At 40.2% G+C, this 23,009-nt stretch overlaps 3 protein-coding genes and 1 long non-coding RNA gene across 4 annotated transcripts in view; 1 reads left to right on the forward strand and 3 right to left on the reverse strand.

The window, feature by feature from the left end:
- Window positions 1-1,134, reverse strand: part of nt5c1aa (5'-nucleotidase, cytosolic IAa) — a 27,336-nt gene extending 26,202 nt beyond the window's left edge. Inside the window, exon 1 of the mRNA XM_084920166.1 lies at window positions 480-1,134. Coding sequence (XP_084776292.1) covers window positions 480-635 — 156 coding nt within the window. The 5' untranslated portion in view covers window positions 636-1,134. The remainder of the gene's footprint in view (window positions 1-479) is intronic.
- LOC146362486 (uncharacterized) lies at window positions 1,056-4,514 on the forward strand. Its single transcript, XM_084920165.1, has 2 exons — window positions 1,056-1,334; window positions 1,946-4,514. Exons 1-2 carry the CDS (start codon window positions 1,058-1,060, stop codon window positions 3,538-3,540), a joined length of 1,872 nt encoding a protein of 623 aa, XP_084776291.1. The 5' UTR covers window positions 1,056-1,057; the 3' UTR covers window positions 3,541-4,514.
- Window positions 4,515-5,708: 1,194 nt separating this feature from the next.
- The window catches only part of LOC146362487 (hippocalcin-like protein 4), a 34,659-nt gene continuing 17,358 nt past the window's right edge, over window positions 5,709-23,009 (reverse strand). Inside the window, exons 2-4 of the mRNA XM_084920167.1 lie at window positions 20,053-20,226; window positions 13,061-13,276; window positions 5,709-12,980 (exon numbers count right to left, since the gene is read on the reverse strand). Coding sequence (XP_084776293.1) covers window positions 12,783-12,980; window positions 13,061-13,276; window positions 20,053-20,214 — 576 coding nt within the window. The 5' untranslated portion in view covers window positions 20,215-20,226 and the 3' untranslated portion in view covers window positions 5,709-12,782. The remainder of the gene's footprint in view (window positions 12,981-13,060; window positions 13,277-20,052; window positions 20,227-23,009) is intronic.
- On the reverse strand, window positions 14,011-20,039 carry LOC146362488 (uncharacterized). The gene is made up of 2 exons (XR_014799298.1): window positions 14,766-20,039; window positions 14,011-14,688 (listed from the first exon to the last, which is right to left on the reverse strand). It is a non-coding gene; the product is annotated as an uncharacterized LOC146362488 (long non-coding RNA).

The following is a 23,009-nucleotide window of genomic DNA, read 5'->3' on the forward strand; positions in this document are numbered from 1 at the left end:
TGTGTATTGCTGTCATTAAACCTTGTGTAAATGAGCCTGTGCACCCACGTCCAGTGAGTGATCATCATTATCAGCTTGCCTGCCCAGCTGCTAAACTCTGGCAGACACAGAAGATATCAGTTTTTTCTTCAATTCATTCATGACCGAGGCAAAGGATGAAATAGACTCTGAACTCATAGTCTGTGGACCCCAAAACACACCCAGACTCAAAGTTTGCCTGACCGCTCCTGATTCCCAGTCCCCCCTTTTTATAAGGTGTGCTTAAAACCGCACGTGGGCAATGTCAACAGCTAACTCGAGAGAATAAGCTGGGCGTGGGGGAGGGCAGCAACAGGGTGGAGAGAAGGAAGAGGAGTACAGAGGGTTGTTTGGTTCCATGTGATTGTCTCAACCGGCAAGGCCTTCGCGCTCTTGTGATCTGGAAAGATTACATAATAAAAGTGGGACACATGCAGTTCTGGGTGGAGAGTGAGACTTACTGGCTTTGGCTTGGCAGTGAGGCCCAGGTGGTCTTTCTCAAACTCTCTTTTCCCCTCCCATGATCCTGCGCTGTCGCCGTTGGACGAAGGGGCAACTTTGAGCTCGGCGACCTGTCCGCTCATCACCTGCACAGGCTCCAGACTCATTTTCACCATAGAGGATCCCTCTGTCTGCACTCCCAAAGCTATCCAGACTACTCTACCTTTGGTAAAGACACTGTCCTCCGCTCAGGCGAAAAAAACAAAGAAAAATGTTTAAAAAATGCAAGCAAACACAGAATATGTCCCGCCTCAGTCTGTAGCATTTACGGAGACTCTTCTGTCACGTTCATTTGTGATTGGCTTACTAAAGTGGTTTGTTGGTGTTGCACCTGCCCTGAAAGTAGTCCGAGTGTGAAGAGCGAAAGTGCTGACTCTTCACTTGTCTGTATCCCTTGTTCCCCCCACCCTTTCAAGAGAATTACTGCTCCTTGCATCCACTTCCACAGGACATGAAATGCTCATTCACAACCGTGCTCCTCTGTGACAGCGTACATGCACACACGCGCTGTCACACATACAGTCTGTCCTCGGTAAGTATGTTGCGGGCTGTGCAGCAATCCATCTGCTGCTACCTCTCTGCCTGTCTCTATCCCCTTGCTCCCCTCTCCCTCCCTTTCCCCTTCCTCTCTGTCCCATTCAATCACTCTCTCGGCTCCCTGGTGTCATTCGTTCCCCTCCTGCCGACCAATCACAACCCCGCTTCCTTATTCAGCGCGGCCCCTCCTCTACACCCCCCTCCCCGCCAACAACACCGTCCCTCGTGTGTTGACGATGCAGTTTGCCCCAGAGGCTCATGGGATGCTCAGGCACACGGTAAGTACACAGCAAAAAATAGCCTTAGTGATGAGCCATTTTATCTAGTGGCAAGCCAGCCTGCTTTTTTTTTTTAACCACGTGACTTGATTGGTGAAGGCCAGTCAGGTGAAAGACTGGACAAATCATTAGAGAAAAAAGTGGAATTATCATATTATAACATCAGCTAACTCTGTGTTTTTAGAAACATGTAAATAGATTTCGACTTTTTAAACAATAAATGCTCGACTACTGGCTGCGAGCGAGTATAAGAGGCAGTGAGGGAGGGGGTGTTAAGGGAATGGGGATAGATTAGCCTAAAGGTAGCACATAATGGATGTAACCTTCATTTAAACCAAGGTTGCACACTCAGTAAAATGCAGGCCCATTAGTGGCTGTACTCCTAATAACACAGCCCAACATCGAGCTCAGTGCTGCTGTGGTTTGTTGCTGTATTTTACACAAACACAAAAATTACAAGTTCATAAATGTTTTAGGCTAAATGTAAAAAACAAAACAAAAAAACAACCAAAGTATTACATGTTTTAACTTGGATTTAGTTATAGTTTGCCTTCAAGACTTTGAAAAGGACAAAATTATTGACCGCCTTACATATCACCGCCTTTACCCAGGGGATGCCATACCCTGCATCTACGGACTTCCTAAAATCCACAAGGAAGCTGTCCCACTCAGACCCATAGTCAGTAGCATAAACTCAGCCACTTATAACATTGCTAAACACCTTGCTACCATCCTTGCTCCTCTTGTGGGGAACACCCCACACCACATCAAGAACTCCACCGACTTCACCGACAAGGTCCAGAAACTTACCCTGGATCCAGATGAAACCATGGTGTCCTTTGATGTAGTCTCTCTCTTCACTTGCATACCCACCACGGAGGCCGTGGAGACTGTCAGAAAACGACTACAAGAAGACAGCTCCTTGGAGGACAGGACCAACTTCACACCCGATCAGATTTGCACACTGTTAGACCTCTGCCTCACCACTACATATTTCAAATACAACGAAGGCTTTTACAGACAAAAACATGGCTGTGCCATGGGCTCCCCCGTGTCACCTATTGTAGCCAACCTTTACATGGAGGAAGTGGAAAGGAAGGCTCTTGGCTCTTTCAAAGGAAGAGTACCCAGCCACTGGTACAGATATGTGGACGACACCTGGGTCAAAATCAAGACACAAGAAGTGGAATCCTTCACTGCGCACATTAACGCTGTGGATAAAAACATCAAGTTCACCAGGGAAGACACAAAGGACAACTGTTTGCCTTTCCTGGACTGCGCTGTGCACATTGAAGAGAATGGCAACCTCAACATCGAAGTTTACCGGAAGCCCACACACACGGACCAGTACCTCCTCTTTGACTCCCATCACCCTTTGGAACACAAACTTGGAGTAATTAGGACCCTACACCACCGGGCAGAACATGTTCCCTCTAAGCCTGAAGGAAAAAAGAAGGAACACACACATGTAAAGGAAGCACTCAAAACGTGCGGCTATCCTAAATGGGCGTTCTTAAAGTCAGCAAAGAGGCACAGAAAAGAAGACCAGACACCAACGAGGGAGGATAAGAAGGACAGACGCAACAACATTGTCATCCCCTATGTAGCCGGTGTATCAGAAAAACTTAGGAGAGTTTTCTCCAAGCATGACATCCCGGTGCATTTCAGACCCAGCAACACGCTCAGACAAAAACTGTTTCACCCGAAAGACAAAACGCCAAAACACAGACTTAACAATGTGGTGTATGCTGTACAGTGCAGCGAGGAATGCCCAGACCTCTACATTGGAGAGACCAAACAGCCACTTCACAAGCGCATGGCACAACACAGAAGAGCCACCTCCACAGGACAAGACTCAGCAGTCCATCTGCATCTTAAGGATAAAGGACACTCTTTTGAGGATGCCAATGTTCACATTTTGGACAGAGAGGACAGATGGTTTGAAAGAGGAGTGAAAGAAGCCATCTATGTCCACTGTGAGCGACCATCTTTGAACAGAGGCGGGGGTTTACGACACCAACTCTCTGCCATCTATAATCCAGTTTTGAGATCCCTTCCCAGACGCCTTAACGCCCACTCACATCCTGGGCCATCTGACCTCATGAATTCGCATGATAAGGTGGGGCCAGGTTTCACAATGAACACACCCGAAACTCTGGCTGATTGGGACCCACACCCAGTTTCACACCTTGGCTCAGGCGATTAGAGGATCATCAGGGGGTCCTTTTGTCCCTCTGTGGGGGGATACTCCCACTAGGTTTATATCTGGGACTCTCCACCATTTGACCTTAGAACCGAAGAAGCTTCTCGGATGAGAGGTGAAACGTCTTCAAGTAAACTTAAAGAAGTCCAGACGCTTTTCTTTGCAAGCTCCTTTGACTTTCCCTTAGTGTTATTTAACCTTTGCATTAATACATTTCGATCCAAGAAATCGGTGTTGCTTACTCCTTCTTTAACACTGTTTACTAGTCAACATGTGGTGGCCGGTGTTCTAGTGATACCTGGACCAGTGATCACCCTTTAACTGAATAACTGGACATATGGCTGATGGGAGACAGAGGATGGAGGGACAACAGCTGAAGGAGTTTTCTTCACAACAGTCATAATAGGGTTTTTATAAAGCTGAATACCATGTTATATTAGAGAACCCTAACAATGAGACAAGTGAGATGAAGGGTTGATGCCAAACTTTTAAGTTTAATACGTGTGCGAATATTTCAACATGTTCATGCTCTGTCAAACTATCTAACACTTGCAGATGTTGCAGTTATACTCTGTAATGTGAGCTGGATTTATAATGCAACTTGCTGTGGATACGTATATTAAAAAAGCACCAGTGTTGCTCTGTCAGTGCTAGTATTTATGCTGAAAGGACGTAGTAGCTCTTTTTTCCTCTCCTCATCCATTCCTGTGCACTCAGGGTCATCCGTGCACAACACGACAGAAAGTTTCTTGGCAGGCCGGTCCATCTAACTCAGGGTTGTCAAACATAAGACCTTGGGGCCAGAATCGACCCGGGAAGGACTCCAATCCAGTCCACTGGCTTTGGAAAATGTGAAAGTGGACGTAAATTTGGGATTTTTAACTGTATTTTCACAGGTTTTACAGCTACTGGTAAAAACCTCCATCATGGCAATTCATGCTACACCAAAGTAATTATGTAAAAGATGAACTGTTAAATGTCAGACGAGTTCTGTTTTTTTAAATCTACATTAGTCTAAGAGAAAAAAAAAGAGAAACAGAACATTTTCTCTGAATTAATAAAAACATAATAATTATGTTTAATAATTATTAGTTACAGGACAGTCTGAGAAAGAGCTGCCAGATCCTTTTCTGTATCCCAGCATCCCTGAGGTAACTCATTATTGAGAAAAGAATAATTTTTGCATTGAATATCGTTTATCATCGTTCTACCCCCCAAAAAAAAATAGAACTTATTCTTATGCCTTTACCTTTGTCCTCCTCTTGTACCATTTTGCTTTTACATGGAAACAAGACCGCAGCTGGGGAATGAAACAATGACCTTTGCGTGGTCTTTGTGAGGACTTTCTTTTAAAATGTCACCGACATGCTGTTAGGACCTCAAAGCTGACTTGGCTCACAGCTCCATCTGGTGGCTGCTCAGCAAACTGCACCCCCCTTCACCGTGACCTCTATTGCTGCAGTGTGATTCACGGTTTCTCTGCTGCTCACAGCTTGTGTGTGTGCACATTTGGGCTGTTTGGCTTTCCACTGAGCTGAAGCCTGATGCAACAAGGCTCAGAATAGATTTATATCGATCCATGATGGATGGCTAGGGAATGAGTGATGGAAAAAAAAAAGGGCCAAGTAAGTGCAGTTTAAACCGAGGAGTGAACCAAAAGCAGAGAGCTGATAATATCGCTGTGATGGGTTTCTGGGGCTTCTGTCTTTATATGTTTCCACAAATACAGAGTCCTGTAAAGATACAGGCACTAAAACAAGCGCATAAAATGTGTCGTTTTTGTGTTTCCAGGTCTTACAGAGAGCAATCCGAAGCTCAAATCTCATGAGTCATTTCATCGTGTTCCATTATTTGTCCTCGCCATCCAGCTGAGTGAATGAGAGTCTGCGGATACCGGAGGTGACATTAATTTTTGGAGTCCTAAAATTTCCACGCTTATGCATCAATACGTGGAGTGAAGCAGCGTGTTTTGTGTACTCGTATCCCTGCGCTTTGGCCTGGGCACGGTTACCATGAGAACAGCATGATTGGTGACATCACTGCAGCAGTGTGACATCACTGCTAGATGGTGACTCATGCTTATGTTGTGTGTGAGCATAAGAGAGAAAGGGAAGAGAGAGAACGCTGAAATGTATGAAGATGCAGTCCGAAGGAAACACCAAAACAAGAAGTCACTCTCAACATCCACGTGTTTTATTCTATGTAACAAAAATAATGACATCGTCTTTGTTCTAGGAGTCTAACAATATTGAAAACAAAAGAAAAGCAAAAAGTTATCCAACTGGACAATCAGACATTTATGAACATCAAAGAGAAAGGTTGAATTTAATTAGATCACACAAAAGAGCACAAATGAGCCTCCGTCAAAATGAAGCATTTATATTCATGTCACGAGCTCGGTGTGTACGTGCCTATTACAACCGCAACAGTCATCACAACGCAATCCTGTCCTTGGCACGGCTAGCTTTCAATGTATATTTGAGTTGGGCATTGCATGACAAAATAATCACAAAAACAAAAGCCTCTTGTGTCGGCAAATCTCAGGGCTGAAAGTAAAAGTGGCTCCCCAGCTTCGATGTGGGGCTAATTAGGATGGACGGTATCTAATCAGCAGCGGACATCAGCACACTGTGAAGCCACTTTGCGAGCCAATCTGTTCTAATCAAAGCATTTGACCGCATATTGGTCAATAGAAAATTGGATGATTAACCAAGCTGATGACAATAATGTAGCAAGTCAAAACAACAAAGCAATAAGCACCAAAGCAGGTAGACCGTGCGGTCCTGTAGTTCCTAACTTCACTGGTTTACTTAAAAACAAGTCCAAAAACATCTTCCAGAGAAGACAGACAATCTAGTTTGAATTATTTTTGTGTATCAGCTTTCAATTTACTCTGACTGCAATTTTCATTTTGAAAAATGGGACAACTGAGTTGAAAACTGAGATTTGGTTTACTTAAATCTACAGGTTTCAGTTGCACACAGGAGCCTTATAGTTGCAATGACAGGTTTTTTGGATGTTGGTTGCAACATCTCATTATTGCAATACTAACACGTAGTATTATCGCCAATAAAGTTGCCATGGGGAACACTGTAGGAAATACTTATTTACAAATACCCAGTGTACAGTTAGCATAAACTTAGAGCTAGTTTAGTGCTAGTATTTGAATGTTTAGATATCTCAAATACCAGCAGCAACATCCTTTAGCTGGTTAACAACACCAGTCTCTTCTCCAAAGTTCCCTTAAACAACATTGTTTACAATCTCTAACCTATGATGACTAATAAAGTTTGCAATTTGGAATGTAAACTCTGTAGGTTAGCTTGTTTCTTGACTAGCAATTAGCAACTAGCTAAAAATCTCTATATTCTGGCAAAGGGATGAGAGCTAAAGTAAAATTCACTTATAGTTTTTCCAGTTTTTCCACATATACTCATTACACATGTATATATATATATGCTGCTGAAAACTTTTAAATAAAAAAGCATTTTGTCATAAAAAAGAACGCGATGTTATTTATTTGTTTTAAATATTAAAGTCCACATTGGTGCCTCTTTACAGACTCAAACCAATGACACAAGCTGAGAGAAAAATGTTCATTTACTTTTAGATTTCTGCACTTTTTTTGAGAAAAACACAACTTTATCCATGTTTAGCATTTGATCTTCCGGCATGTTCATTACATCATAAACAGAGACTGTACAGTAAGGTGTGGCATTATATTTTCATCCACTGGGTGACACTGTGACACAGGACTATATTTCTTAATCATTCTTCCAACTGACACACCTCTCCTCACACCTTCAGGTTCCCCCTGCTCAACGAACTCCACATATGAGTGTAACCTGTAGAACTGCAACTGTAAGTTAACAAAACAACATGTCCCACGTTAGAGACAGCACAGTACATACTGAATATATACCAGCGGACCACAAAAGCAAATGTATTATGGGGAATAATACTCGGTGATTTTTACAAAGTTAAACTAGACTGAGGCATCTCTTTTTCCACAAATGATACAAATACAAAACACGTGAGCACTCGCGCAAACGCTGCACATACTAACCTCACTCTTTCACACACACTCTCTCTCTCTGTCTCTCTCTCTCTCACGCACACACACACAGTAGCTGTTTCATCATATGAAATTAGGTCTAAGCTAGTGGTACATTTACATATATTTGTTTATATTCATAAATACGATTACAGTCGTATTATAATGTACATGTAAGTTTATCGTTACAGTATCACACAACGGACGCTCTTTCTGTAGCTTTAGGGAGGGAGGATGTTGAGAAGGAGGAGGTCATCTGATTGGCTGACAGGACAGGAACACAATATTTTTGTGCAAAAGGTGTGACTGGAAGAATCAAGACACTTCTAAAGGCTTTCAGAGGTGCTAAATTGAAAGATGCTGTCATGCTTTTTTTTTTTTTAAAGATATTATTTTTGTATTTTAAAATTTAAGACACAAGGGTTTAATGATTGTTTGGATCGTGATGTTGATTAGATTGTAATTTTAGCTATTGCACTTTGTTTGATCCTCTGGTTTCCAACCATTTTTTTTAACTAATAAAAAGGCCACTGTAGTATTTACTTCCTTCAATAAATGCAGCTCGATTTCAAGACTGATGAATCAGCCACTTAAACTGATTCACAGTTAAACTGTGACAATAACAGTTTTTAATTTTAATGGGGGAACATTTATTTTCTCACTGAGATTTAAACAAGACTGATACCACTCTCATGTCTGTGCACCACTGCAAACACGAGTTATCTACAGTAATTCCCCTTCTGGCTACCTGCTTTCATTCATATTCACTTCAGTGTTTTGCTCTCTTTCACATTGATTTTAGATCTAAGCTGAGTTCAGAAAAGTTCCTCCCCCCTCCACCTATTATCAAAGCGTTTCCTCCCTGACATTTAAAGAGGAAGAAGACAAAAAAGGGGGGAGAGCAGGAGAGGGGATGCCTGTTTCAGCTTTTAATGTGAAACAACAGTGAATCATGGAGGCAGCTTTGGCCTTTCTGAGAAATACCGTTTGTGTCATAAGGTCTGCAATTACCATCCTGATTATCCCGACTCCATGCTGCTACACTCGTTCCTCCTGCAGCTCAAATTGCTGGTCTCAGAAAAGGATGTTTTATATCAAGATGCATGTTTTTTTTTTTTTATTTCAGTCAGGACTATTTTAAAAAAAGATTATTCCCAAATAGAGTGATTTATATTTAGCAGTTGGGCTCTTTTCTCAGGATCTCCTATCCTTCCTCGCGCATTAGTGGAGAGGAGCAACAAGACCCTTGGTACAGAACAAAGCACACAACATTGACATGGCACTAGTGTTGGGCTAGAGGTGGGTTGCAACTTGCAGATGTAGCAGCAACAGTAAGCAAGCTAAAGGTACTTTAACAGCCAACAGAACATGCTAGATATTGTAGTTTCTGTCCATTATTAGACAAAACAGTGCTCACAAACCAGACTTAACAAAATCTAACAGTATTAAAATTAAACTTGTTAATGAAATAACGAATGAAAGAGCAGCTGAATCTTACAGCTGTTTTTCTCAGGGTGCTCTGACCCCATGTTTCCAAACGATTATTTATATCAAAGCAGACCCAAAAAGGTCCTGATTAAACAGGTAAGCAAAGATTTGGGATTTTTTTACTCTAAAAAACAAAAAATACCAGAGGAAGTTATTTTCTACAATGATTGTAGCTATTAAGAGTGATAATTACAGAGAAATATGTACCAAAAAAGAGCACATGCATATTTCTGGCAGTAAAAAACCCTGGCCATCAGAGAGCTAATAGAAACCATAAAAATATCTTATATTTCTACACATGGTAGCAAATGGCAGGCTGATGTAACTGTCAGCTGTCAAGACATCATTGCATAAAATAATTATAAAGCAGGCCACGAAGGGAGCACCTGCTCAAAAAAGGTCTGATTATATTATCTGGAAGATAAAATTAAGTTTAACTTGATTATTAACCTTTTATGAAAACACAATGTATGTTAACCTTTCTGATTACATATTGATTTTTTAAATCGAATGTGGAAAACTTTTAGACGCAGCCACAAGTCACTGAGCAGTACATCAGTATGCCTCACCATGCCGAGACTCAAATCACCTCCCTGCCTCATATTTAAAGAGTAAAGCTTGTGGACACTGTGCTGTAATGTGTTACAACTGCCATATAACTGGCTGTGTGTTTGGCTGTAAAAGGACTAATGATTGCTGCGGCACATTCATGCACAAACACCTGCAGACAGGGTGGTTTGACCTGGCTTTATGAAGTGTGTTTACTCCGAACAAACATATACTAGAATTCATATACACACGTAGAGACATCACAAAAGACAAACACGTTACCTAACCTTTCATTTACACAACTCTCTCTCTCTCTAACACATTACATCTTTCTTAATGTTCAACGGGTCCTTGTTGGTCTAATATAAGACAAAACAGCCCATAGAGTATATCATCTAAACATGGGCTGTTGAGCTGTTGGCAGAGCTTATACTTGGATTTAATTAGATATTAAAGCAACATTTTAATTTTTTCACCCACTTTCTTAACCACTTATCCAACTGAGGTTCGTGGGAGGACTAGAGTCTATTCCAGTTATCTTAGGGCACACCCTGCACATGTTGCTAGACTATTACGGAGCAAAAACATAGAGACAGACAACCAGTGACACTCACATTTGCACCTACGACCAACACAGAACAACCACTGACTGTGGGAGGAAGTCGGAGTACCTTAAGAGAAGCCACACAGGATGGCCCCAACAGGAGCGATGTGAAGTGCTAACTACTGCACCACTATTCACCCTGTGCTCATTTAATACCCTTCTAATGTCTCTAGGGTAAGCTGGGGCCATGCAACACTTAGCATAGCATAGCAAAAAGACTCAGGGGCAGTGTTGCCAACTTAGCGACTTTGTTGCTATATTTAGCGAGTTTTCAGACCCCCTTAGCGACTTTTTTTCCAAAAAGCGACTAGCGACAAATCTGGCAACTTTTTCTGGTGTTATTGGAGACTTATGACGACTTTTCCACGTGAAAGCACGTATCGCTCTTACTCTCAGCAAGCAGCGGGTGCTGCCGTGGGCACCTCGCCTTTGGCAGCAGGTAGTCCTCACGCAGCAGTCCCCCTCAGCTGATGTCAGAGCAGGAGATATTCCCCCCTACGCTACAAACTGCAAATGAATCGCGCATGAGCAAAGCCGCTGCTTCCCCCCTGCCCCCTTCCCAGAGCAGCAGTAACTGTACATTTTTCTTAGGAATGATGTTTTGTAGTTCATTGATTTAAGAATCAATGCACTACAATAAATCCTTCCAATCATTGCAAACTTAGAATTCGAATGTCCTTGCAGAGCCTTAAGTCCATCTTGTACATCTGTACAAGTAACACTTGGAAACCAAAGCTAGGTAGCCAGCTAACCACCTCTGTGTTAACCATTACTGCAGATTAAGTTATTCATGTTGTGTATTTGTGCTTGGGACCCAGCTAGTTAACTGTAGCTTGCTTGCTTGGTTACTAATATTGCCACTAGCAAAATAAGACACTTTAGTTTTTTGTTATCCGAATATGGAGTTTGTGTTGTATTCTATTTCGTTCTAAGAGTTGGTCATAAAACTGCAACCAGGCTAGCTGTTTCCCTGGTTATCAGTTTACATGCTATGCTAAGCTAGCATCTCTTGACTCTATAAGAGGGGGTGTCCAAATTCATGGGCTGCATCCTCCTGAGGCCGCATTTGTAGGCCGATAACGTCACAACGACGCGACGAAGGCTGTCCAAAATCGTAGACTCCTCCGAATGCAGCTGACAAATGCGTCCTCATTTTCCCCGAATTTGAAGGATGGGTCGGGTGTGTCCTTCGTGGCCCACCATATCCCAGAATTCATAGCATGGCTCAGCCAATTCGAATTTTCTACAATGGCAGCCGCTACTAAGTTTTTAAAATTACTCTTATTAATTTTTCTGGGTCACAAAATAAACTTTTAACATATTTTCAGGCGAGAATGTAGCTGTGTAAAACTTCAAATATCTGCTCGGTTTATCAGGATATCACATGTTTGCAAAAGTGCTCTGACGTTTTCGGAGATGTCTGTTACCCACCAGCTCGATAGCTAGCCGGGAGCTCGAGGGTCACTGAAGCCGCCGAGAACAACAAACTCCTGGCACATCATTTTCAGATCACCGCGGTCTTTCGCTACTCAGGTTAAACGTAATATATAAGTCACTTAGATAACCTAAAAATGTTATTGTTTGGCTTTTTTCAGTGTTTTATTTGTTTGTGAATAAATCGGTTTGTCTGAGATTAAAGTTATTAGATTAGATTAGATAAAAAAAACTTTTTTAATCCCCCGGGTGGTTTTCACACAGCTGAATAAACGTCAAACAGAAAACCGATTAAACATAAGTGTGAGATGGTCGAGAATTTACACCAGTGTCCTGTTATATTTTAGATAGGAAGGAGCAGACAGCTGAGTTTATTAAACTCCACCGAGACAGCAGTGACGCAAATCTCAATTTTACGTTTACTTCCGGCCTACCCGACCTTCTGAGGACCCGGCCCACGTAGACCGCGAAGGCCGGGTCCTCAGGAGGATGCAGCCCATGAATCTGGACACAACTATAGTGATGTCAATATTATTAGTTAACTTACATAATTTGGAAGTAAGCTACTTTACATTTACATGTTGTAAGTCTTGAAAACAGTGTACATGTTACACAAATAAAAAAGCAGATTAAAAAAAGATGTGATCTTTATACTTCAGTTGTGGTGCAGCCTTGTAATATCGCACACTAGGCACAGAGCCTGACAGCATGAACATCTGAGTGAGACTATTTCCTATGTAAATCTGTATTTTATTTCTTTGATCTGCGCTAAACAGAGCAGGAGGGATTTCCACTTTCCACAGATCGGGCTGAATTTATAAAGACGCTCAGCTGGACTGAAGCAGAAGTGCTTCAGGAGAGCTGCACAGCAGGGCAGCCAGGATAAAAGAATAGCATCAATCAGGGGGTCCGTGTTCCAAACATGGCTTATTTCCAGACTTCACTACCTCAGAGAAAGGGAGAAAGAAAGATTCCCTGCCTCTCTCCTTCTCCTCCTCCTCTCTCTAGCAGCATCCCTCCCTTTCTCCTCCTGCTTCACTGTTCTCTCAGCCTCCTTCCTTCTCTAATTTCAGTTCAACTCTATTACCCTCGCTCTGTTTCTCCACCCCTCCCAGTCTACTTCTGCATGTCACACTGCAGCAGTAGGACAATGGAAGGGTCGGATTTGGCCGCCTCTTTAAACTCTTCCAAGGTGATCTCATCGTTCTGGTCCTTGTCCATCTTGGAGAAGATCTTGTCTACACGCTGCTGAGGGGTAAGCCCGTCCTCGTTCATACGCATCATGATCACTGTGCCTACCATCTTGTAGATGGCCTGCAGAGGGCAAAAAAGGGGAAATAATGCTCGATTTTGCCTTAAATACAATTAACAATTTATTTTTAACACAGACACACCTCGATGATCTCCAGCATCTCCATGCGTGTGATCTTTCCATCTCCATCTAGATCGTACATGTTGAAGGCCCAGTTGAGTTTCTGCTCAAAGCTACCCCTGGAGGTGATGGACAGGGCGCAAATGAACTCTCTGAAGTCGATGGTCCCATCGCCATTTTTGTCAAACGTCCGAAACGCATGTTGAGCAAACTTGGAAGCATCACCATATGGGAAAAACTGCAGTTTAAAAATAAGAAAAACAAAAGTTTGCAATGAGACATTTGTGGTATTTTACATCATATGACTGCATTGGCCACTTTAGGTTCAACTGTTGACTGTTGAAATACTGATGAATAAACAAATGCAGTACAGCATGGGTGCTGAAGATCATTAATGTTACTTTAGGGTAGAGTAGTATTCACTGCTAGACTTTTCATCGCCACTTTACGGTAACATACTGGCGTCACTGTTGCCAGCGTCATACCGTGACGCCGTGTTACGGTAGCTTACCGTTCTGCAGGATGATACCGTTTTTTGCTGGTGTGGTATAATACTCTTGGACAAATTATGGTAACGCACCGTAGCCTTTTTTACGGTATCTCACTGGCGACAGTGACGCCAGTGAGATACCGTTATGTTGTAAATTACGTCAACAAAGTAACATCATACTGTGATTAAGAAATTGGTATACTACCGTTTATTCACGGTATGTCACTGTAAGCCCGCTGCAAGGTAATAAACTGCAATATATTAACCAGTAACTTACCGTTATCACACATCATCAGTACCAAAAATATTCATCTCTGCTAGAGGATACCGTGTCCCAACAGTCGGTCATTTACTGTTTAACAGGTTGTAATTTACCGTAATTTCAGTTAACAGTAACATACTGTAAGAGACTGGAGGGTTCCAAAAAAATTGGATGGATGGATGGATGGATGGATGGATAGACACACACACACAAAATATAATTCATGTGCTTTACACCACTTTATTTCAATTCTGATTTTTCCCTGCTGAAATACACATTTCCAAAATCAAAAACTGAAAAGAACTGAAAACATATTTTCATTGAGGAAGCACTTGTTTTTACTAAACCATGTAATCCATTATTTTCTCAGATGGTTGTACAAACAATAACGATATTATGTCATATCCATATCATGGCAGACAACATATGCTCAAGTGTTGGGTTTTCTTAGTTATATTTTGTAGGGTCTTAAACCTACAATGTGAAGTGCCTTGGCATTCATTTTGTTGGCACCATACAAATAAACTGAATTGTAATGAATATAATATCAAGCCCCACACGTCTGCCTTTATATACACTTTGTCCAAAATTCTGGCTCACACTACCAATCAATGCACAAAACAGGGTCCACAAGGACATGGATGAGCGTGTGTGGTGTGAAGGAACTTGACTGCCCTGCACTGAACCCTGATCTTGCTTTGTGGACTGAGTTCATTGATTTGTAGGGTGAGCCAATACATGTGACAATTAAAGTGTAAGTAGCTGAAATAATTTTTAACAAACGGGTAAAAGAAGGAAAAAAAATCAAAACTGTTGCATTCAAAAAACCTATTGGACAGCTTGTCTTCATTGTTGTTCGTCTTGTGTAAATGTCCAGAAAGCATGGGCCATGGATCATCTGTGGAGACACAGGTAACAACACATTGGTCACTTAAATTATACAAGAAATTCACTAAAAATGGCAAAAACAGTTACCTAATTTGAAGTTCTCCACTCAAATTCAGTAAGCCGCTGGAGGAAAGTTGTGACATGAGGGTTAATGTGAACAACCTTTCGCTTCACAGTGGTCCCAGTCCTTCTGCTTGTCCCAACCTTGGAGGTACATTTTGTTCCCTCTTCAGGGTTTATCCTTACAAAAAACCTTGCACACGCTGACTCCTGGTATTCCAGGTTCAATACATAGAATGAACCAAAGAAGTCTGACATTGCATCAGCAAAGATGTTCTCTTTGTCCAGCTCAACAATTACACGCCCCTCTGCACTCACCATCCAGCAGGTGGCGGTCATTGAACTTTGTCCTTAAATGTATAGGGGCAACATGTTGTCATTATGCAACATAAAATAATTTCAATACTTCACTTCTTCACACTGTCTAGATAGTCATAAAGCAAATAGCTACGTACAGTTAATTATTAATGGCCTTATGTACATAAGTCCCTTTTAACATATTATAATTGTACATAATTGGGAATTATTCTGCACATTAAACACACCTAACAAACAGTCAGCCCAGTTAAATTACCGGAGATGAATCAACTGTATGGTTATTTTGGAGTTTATAGTTTGTGCTGCTGTTAAACTTTACAGTATTGACTTCAGTATTTCTGCTGTTGGTGTAGCTAGACTACAGTGTTGATCAGTAATATGTAATGTGAAATTTGATATTGTTACTTTGCTGGATTCACTGAGACACTTGTCCAACAACCTTGGGTAATAAAGGAAATTACAGAAATTTGGGCTAACAAAACAGAGACTGGATACCTGTGTCCACGAAAAGCTCCTGTGCCAAACAGAAATTTTAATATGGTCTAATCAGCTCTATTTCATAAATGACTTCTTACCAAGCATAATCAGCCTTGGGGTGCTTGGCAGGCTTTTAACATGCAAACTGAACAATATAAATGTGCACTGAAGCCACAAAATTTAGAAATATACATAGTTGCAAAAAGTTCAGTGACCAATTACCTTTCCTAAATGACATATGCAATGCAAAAAATAAGAGTATTGTCAATAGGGACCAATTCCCAGTTTTTACATGATCAAAATTATTCACAAAAGGCTTCAATAAACAGAAAATGTGTGCCGACAAGAGAACAGTGCAGAAAAATGAAAAGATATTTGAGCTCGACGCTTTAATGGGTTTAACATGACTTAGTCAGCACTCCGCACCGTACAGGTAGTACAAGCACACCTGAAAACACTGACCAGCTAACAGCTTTAAGCATTTGGGCGCAACCTTGGTAGTTCACCGATTCACCTGTTGCAAACGTCCAAGTTTCTATCAAGTCTCATAAATCCATCGGCAACTATTACCTAACTAGTCTTTTGAGTCTCCGCATTCATAGATATTGACATTTTGTCTTAGCATTTGAATGAAAATATCCTGGTAGGGTAGCTTAAAAGTCAAAACAAACAGTAATAAGAACGCATTTCGGACTTCTCTCGAATAAGTGAAAAAAACACTTACCTTCAGACTGATTAGCTGGTTCCGATCCAACTTTAATGTGTCCCATGTCAGTCCGTTTTAGGGAAAAAGTGTTAAGTGGTTTCATTTAATTTTGAGATACTCCCGCATGGATGAGCAATTTGGAGTCTAGCAGAGTTATCACGAATAGCATACGATCTTCAGATATAATAATAATCCAATCAACCTTGCATTTAACCCGATTGAACATCCAGTTACCTCTGACTACTTCTAAGTTGCACATGTTAACGGTCTCATCATCACTCTGTGCTGCAGCGAACTGGATCTGTGGCACAGAATAGTTGATGGTCATGTTGTTCTCCTGCTTTGCAGCTTTGTTTGAGTCTGAATTGCGGCTTAAACGTGCAAAACTAAGAGAAGCAGATCAATATTTTCTTCTTGTTGTTATTTAATGGTGGTTGGCAACCAGCGAAAGGAGCATTAACCACCTCAAGCAATATTTTCTATCCCCATTGTTGTTTAGAAAGTGAATACCCGACGTGTGCGTCATATGTCACGTTGTACGTCAGGTGAAGGCGTGGTGTCGGCTATCGCACCTGTCACATTAAAAAGCTTTAAAAACGTAACAATCGCTTTAAAAAAACAACCCAACGCGCTAAACTGTGATAATGTGTTACATTATCACGTATATCCAGGACATCTCTTCTGAACCAAGACGAAGTGGTGCTACAAAGGAATTATTTCTTTAGTAGAGTGCATTTAGTAGCAATCTGGCCTGCAACAAAATGCACCGCTAAAAATACAGTTTCTGCTTGTCCCAGAATTTATTAATTTTGAGAGTGAAGTTGTAGTACTGATGCTGGTTAGTGGTGTAGGTTTCATGGATGTGACACCTTAACTTGTGTAAAATGACGACCAGAGCATATTATTAGGTTAGTTCACTGTAGTTAGGCAGAGGTGTCTTAAAAAGTACCACCTTATACAAAACAAGTGAAGGTCCAGTATAAGAAAGAATAAGAGGAGAAAAAAAGGAACACCCTGCTAAATGAAGTCATTTTTAAACATTACTCTAAATGTAGCCATTAGTTTTTGTTGCTGGCCATACAAAAAATAAGTATACTTCAATTATATTTCCCAAGTATACCTTACCTAGTACGTATACTAATAATGCTTCTTGGGACTATATTGACCCCCGTTTTAGTACATAACAGTATTCTTGAAATTAACTTTTAGATGTACTTTTTGTTCACCATAATTGTACTAGCATAATGTCATAATGTCTACAAGAGTATAATTAAAATATACTCGACTCTATCACAATACTAACCTTACAAGTATACTATTAATTAATAGTATTAATAATGTTTCACATTGTTTTAATAAACAAATACATTTATTAATATATGAGGTTCCATTCAGTTCAAGAAATTAAATTTTAGTGTGGCTGCAACTTACTCCTTAAGTTAAAAATTATGCTGTATATTGTAGTTTATATGTTATACTACTTTCACAGTGAATCGCATTTTATAGTAATACACTCTGAATGAGGATTTAAGTAATTACTCTTAGATCTACAGTAGAAAACAACAGAAATCCGGATGGTGTAATAGTATAATCTCAGTAACATCACCAATTGTTACATTTGCTGTATTTTACAGCTGTTTCCATGAGTATGGTGAGTTACCGTAAAAATAATGTAATCTCATGGAATTTTCCCACAATTACATGCAAATTACAGTACTAAACTGCTAACATCCTTTAGAGTTTTTTACTGTTGATTTTGCAGTACTAAGCTATGGAAATTACTGCAAAGACTAACAGTGTTCATCTCTCAACCAGTACTGGTACTGGTATATTCCCTTTGGTACCAGTACCAAATGATACCCCTTTTTTTCTATACTGTACTTGCTCTGAAAACAACGGTGACAGTGTCAGGTGACAAAGGTTTACCCATCATGTAATTTGCATTTAATCTCACTATGTACTTGGTAGAACCAATATGTTCAGTACCCTAAAAAATACCTAAAGGTTTAACCAACCCTACATTCCTTACTTTTGTTTGACATTATTTTAATGCTTAAAATCATGCATTTTTTTTTTAATTTCAATAAATAAATTTGCTGTAAATTTTTGTATTTGTGTATATTTTTGGACACAGACTCATCTTTTTGAGCTTTAGCCGGTGCTGTGTATAAAACATTAAAAGTACTACCATGTTACTTTTACAGAGTAATGCCAAAGAAATGTGTAACAACTTTCTCCGACAAGTAATTAAGCAACATACTGCATTACCTTTGAGAAAAGTAATAAGTCACATCAAATACATTACTTTTTTTGAGTAACAAGGCCAACATTGATTTAGCTATATACAGAAACCTATTTAAGTTAAAGGTAGATCATGAATGTCAGCTTAAAAGCACATCTCAATGAGTAAACTCATTCAAAGTCTGTTACATAGACAGATTTGGGCTATGATGTTAGTGTAGTACTTTTGTCTGGACGCCACTGCTGTAATCAAATGCACTCTCAGCATAAGTAAAACAGACATCCCTAAAGCTCCATAACAAGACAAGTCCATCAGAGAGACAGCAGGGACATTAGGAGTGGGTAAATCTCTAGTGTGGAGTATCCTGGGTGCAATAAAACCACCATGATAAAATAATGTAAAGTGCAAGTGCTGGACATCCACAGAAGATAAACTTTATGGAGAGCCACAGGATCCTTCCAAGTGAAGAAAAGTATATTTTGTTCACTTCTTGTTTTGTTCAGTCGTGTTCATGTAAGTTAGGAGGTTGATGTGGTACAATCTGTAAGTGCCAATACCAAAGCTAAAATTCAGCCAAATGCAGCAGAATTAATAAGGTGTCACCTCACAGTAATGACCCTTTGACAGCGATTCAAACAAACTGGATGAAACCCACAAGTGTTTGAAGGTAAAGGAGTTGAATATTTTGCAGCGGTCAAAAGAGTCACCTAAACTCAACCTGATCTCAGCCATAAATTTAAATTACTGAAGACAAAAGTCACAGAGCCCCAAATATACAGTTAATGCAATACTTCTGTTCAACAGCTCAAACCTGAAGTCTGCACTCAACCCCTCATATACATAAAACTCTTAATATGTTTCATTAAACTGCTAAAATAACAAAAGCTGTCAGTGTATAAATACATGGACTGAACTGTACATCAAACTGACATACTGAGCAGCAATTACAGCTCTGATTTTAAGCATTAATTGCTTGAAAATTAGCCTCATTTATTTTTTTTCTTTGGCCACGTACACACAAAGTGCAATTTGCAAATGCAGCATTTACCTTTCCAGCACTGACTAAGAACAAAATATTTTTTAAAGGATGTCGGTAGCTGGCTGTAAGAGACCCATGGAAGACCTGTTAGCAATGACATGCTGCTTATTAAAGGATTTTTTTCCTCCTTCTGCCAGCAGAACTTTGGAGAGATTATCCGTACAAACTGCAGTTGTTTTCTGTGCCCTTTAAAACCGAGTGGGAGTGAATGAGCCTGAGAGGATATGCAAAATTGATTTAAAAATATCTTTTCCCCATCCAACCAATGAAAAATCAGCAGGCCTCTTTGCGGCACTGTGGCATTTTGAAAGCTCCAAATATTTTTGGAGGCAGTTTTAGGCAGCAACAGAGGCATTAATACAGGCTCCTCCTCCTTTATGTGCACTCAACAATTGATTAGTCAGCCTCAGTAACAAAGGCTTTCTATGTAACAGCACAACAATGCTATGAGTCATCTCAGATGTAACTTTTTTTCTTTATATAACTATGGGGAGAGAATGAGGAGGCAATGCTTGAGACAGCTTACTCTCACCTTGACATAGAGCTGCTGAAACTCCTCCAGGTTCAGAATGCCAGAGGGACAGTCTTTAAGGAAGCCCTTGTACCACTGCTTGAGCTCTGCCTCATTGAATTCAGTGTTCTTGGTCAGGTCATCCAGGACCTCTGGAGCCAGCTTGCTGTTGTGTTTCCCCATGATGCCTCACCTCTGTTGAAGAGAAGCAGAGAGAAAGAGAGAGCGGGAGGGTGACCACACAGGTGCTGCAGAAACAACAGCAATAGCAGTGATGCCCCTGAGCACTTGCAACAAGCTCGGTCTCTGAGGATGGATGCAAACGAGGAATTACTTACACACAGCCAAACTCAGAGAAAGCCCTGCTGTGGCTTTGCATGTCAACATAAATCATCTTAGCATGGCGCTCTGTCACACAGTAATCGTTTATTTATATTCCTCTTGCTTAAAAAGTTGATCATTATTTTTTAAGACAGTTTGATCCCATTCATCTTAGTGTGTCTTACTATCTAAATATTGATATTATTCCTGTTTGGTTTTAGATTTAATGCTTTGGAACTTCTGCTTTTAGTTTATATCAATGACGTTTAATACTCTGACTTAAGTTTAGATCAGAAGCCCTGTGAAGACAGATTTTGGCTTATCCAGATAACTTTACAGTTAATCCTACGAAGGTGGTTCAGTTCTAATCAGGATAATTTGCCATGGTAATTTATGCTGTGAACATAACCTGCTCTAGAGCAGATCTAGATTAGGGATCAACATGTATGAAATCACTGACTGATGACCAATCAATTCTCCAGAAAATAGCGTCACCATTCCTGGTAGATTCCTCAGACCTTTATGCGTGAACAGTAAGAAGGTCTAAAGTTCTTAATATCGTGTTTCCCTCATGAGCATCAGAAATAAATAATATAGATTTTTAGATTCATCTTTATTCCTTCTGTTGGCACCAAACAATTTTACAACAATTTTAATGTTATATAAGCCTTAATATCTGATCCTAAAACAGAACACCTACACTATATTTGCTCACCTTATATGAAATTTGTATTATCAGTTAATCACCAGATTAACTGAAGAACTTTCTGTGGCATTTATTTCATCCTTTTTACACCCGTCTTGCATTTTACTTGAATATTTTTATGCTCTTTGAGATTTTTATCAACATTTGATAACATCTCTGGAGTAGGTGGCACTCAGGGATCATTTTCTGTGGAAAAAGAGTCATATGATCCGTGAAAGGCCCTTTTGTGATTGGTCAGATGCAACCCTTTAGTGTGAACGTGTAGGGGAAACCTGTGTTAGCTTAGTGAGCTGATAGCCAGCTTCGTGCGACCACTTGATCACACGACTCCCGACTCCTGATCACCAGTGTTAGGTTAAGTAAATCTAGATAACAGAAATGTACCCTGAATAAAATCACTGCATAGTATAGGGCACATGTACCGAAGTAATAAGGCAATTCAGTGTTGTACAGGCGGTAAATCAACAAAAAAAGCCCCTAGGCTCTGCTTTGGGACCACTACAGTTTATTGTTAATTAGTGCTCTCCCAATATTACTATTACAACCCAATATTGCGGTAAAGCATGTAATACACATGGCGGTCCATAGTGTCCACACTTTGCCTCTCCAAAGTGTTACATGTACCCGCATGCAGAAGTTGCAGGAAGCTGCAGTAACAGCAGAGGGATTTACAAGTATATGCATTTAAGCACCTAGCTTAACCATTTCTGCTCACTACCAACTTCTTGGCTTTAACCTCCTAAGACCCAAACTCTTCCACAGCATGCATGTTTTATTTCTCTTTGATATTTGGGCATATTGGGACCCAATGAATGTAAAAACAAAGAATGACCAGATTTTTTTTTTTACCTGATTTTTGTTTCAAAGAAAAATGAGAGCCAAATATGAGGATAGTCGTTTAAAATTTCGATAGAACAGTAGCAGTATATTGTCCTCGTAAGTGGATATCAGGCCCTTGTAGAGCAAAATTGAGTATTTTGGTCTAAATAACCCAAAATGTGATGTCCACATATGTGGACACCACGTCCTAGGAGGTTAAATATATTATCTCCCCCTGATGGTAATCCAAGTTCTGCATGCATGTCTATTACCTGTTCTGCAGTGATACTGGGTTGGCTATTATGTTTATATCCTGAATTAAAAAGAAGATTTCATTAAATTTGTAGTCAATCTAACCACTTGCAGCTGTCATTTATTCTAGCCTCAATTGAGCTGCTGAAGTTTAATGCTAACAATAAAGCAACAGAGATTTGCACAATATATGTGTGTATATGTGACTTTAGCACTTAGTTCTAGCACTCTTAGAAAACATGCAGCAGATGGACTCGTTTATATGCCGCTATAAAGAGTTCAAAGAGGTTGCAGACGAAACAAGGACTACCAGCAGCAGTCCAAGTGTGGAGTTAAAATCTGTGGAGACTCACTTAAGAGGTAGCTAATTATGATGCTGTTTAATCTATTTGTCGCAAAGTACTTGGCAATTATAATATTTGCATATGGACTTTATAAACGGTATTAATTCGCATGTGTGGGCCTCTATGGGAATACACAAGAGCTGTCGGAAACCAAAATAAACCCGTCCACAACACAGGAAATGCCTTAAAATTGCTCTCGTCATTGACACATGCTGAATTCAATTATAACCACTCCACAGGTTAAAGCTATTGAAAACTAAATATATTCAAATATGTCCACAGTACACAGTAAATGTAGAGAACTGCAATAAAAGGATAAACATCAACCTTATTCAGTTTAGTGTTAAGGCTCCTGCTTTTTATTATCTTTTCCTGTTCCTGCTCTTTGACAGCAATAAGAGGATTCATTTTTGCTTTTTGACTTGATAAGATGACAGCTACTCCATTCAAAGCAGGGTAACGCTAAAACAACCTGTCAATTATTGGCGTCCACTGTTGCTTTTTCTCTTTGTTACAGCACTTTTACATGGTCACAG

The sequence above is a fragment of the Perissodus microlepis genome, chromosome 22 (genome assembly GCF_051167445.1).
Source record: "Perissodus microlepis isolate ML-2025 ecotype Zambia chromosome 22, ASM5116744v1, whole genome shotgun sequence".
Classification (NCBI taxonomy): Eukaryota; Metazoa; Chordata; class Actinopteri; order Cichliformes; family Cichlidae; genus Perissodus; species Perissodus microlepis.

Coding starts and splice junctions, on each gene's coding strand:
- LOC146362486 (XM_084920165.1), top strand. CDS start 1,058: ATGTTGCGGGCTGTGCAGCAATCCATCTGCTGCTACCTCTCTGCCTGT. Junction 1,335..1,945: donor ATGGGATGCTCAGGCACACG/GTAAGTACACAG, acceptor GCCTTTACCCAG/GGGATGCCATACCCTGCATC.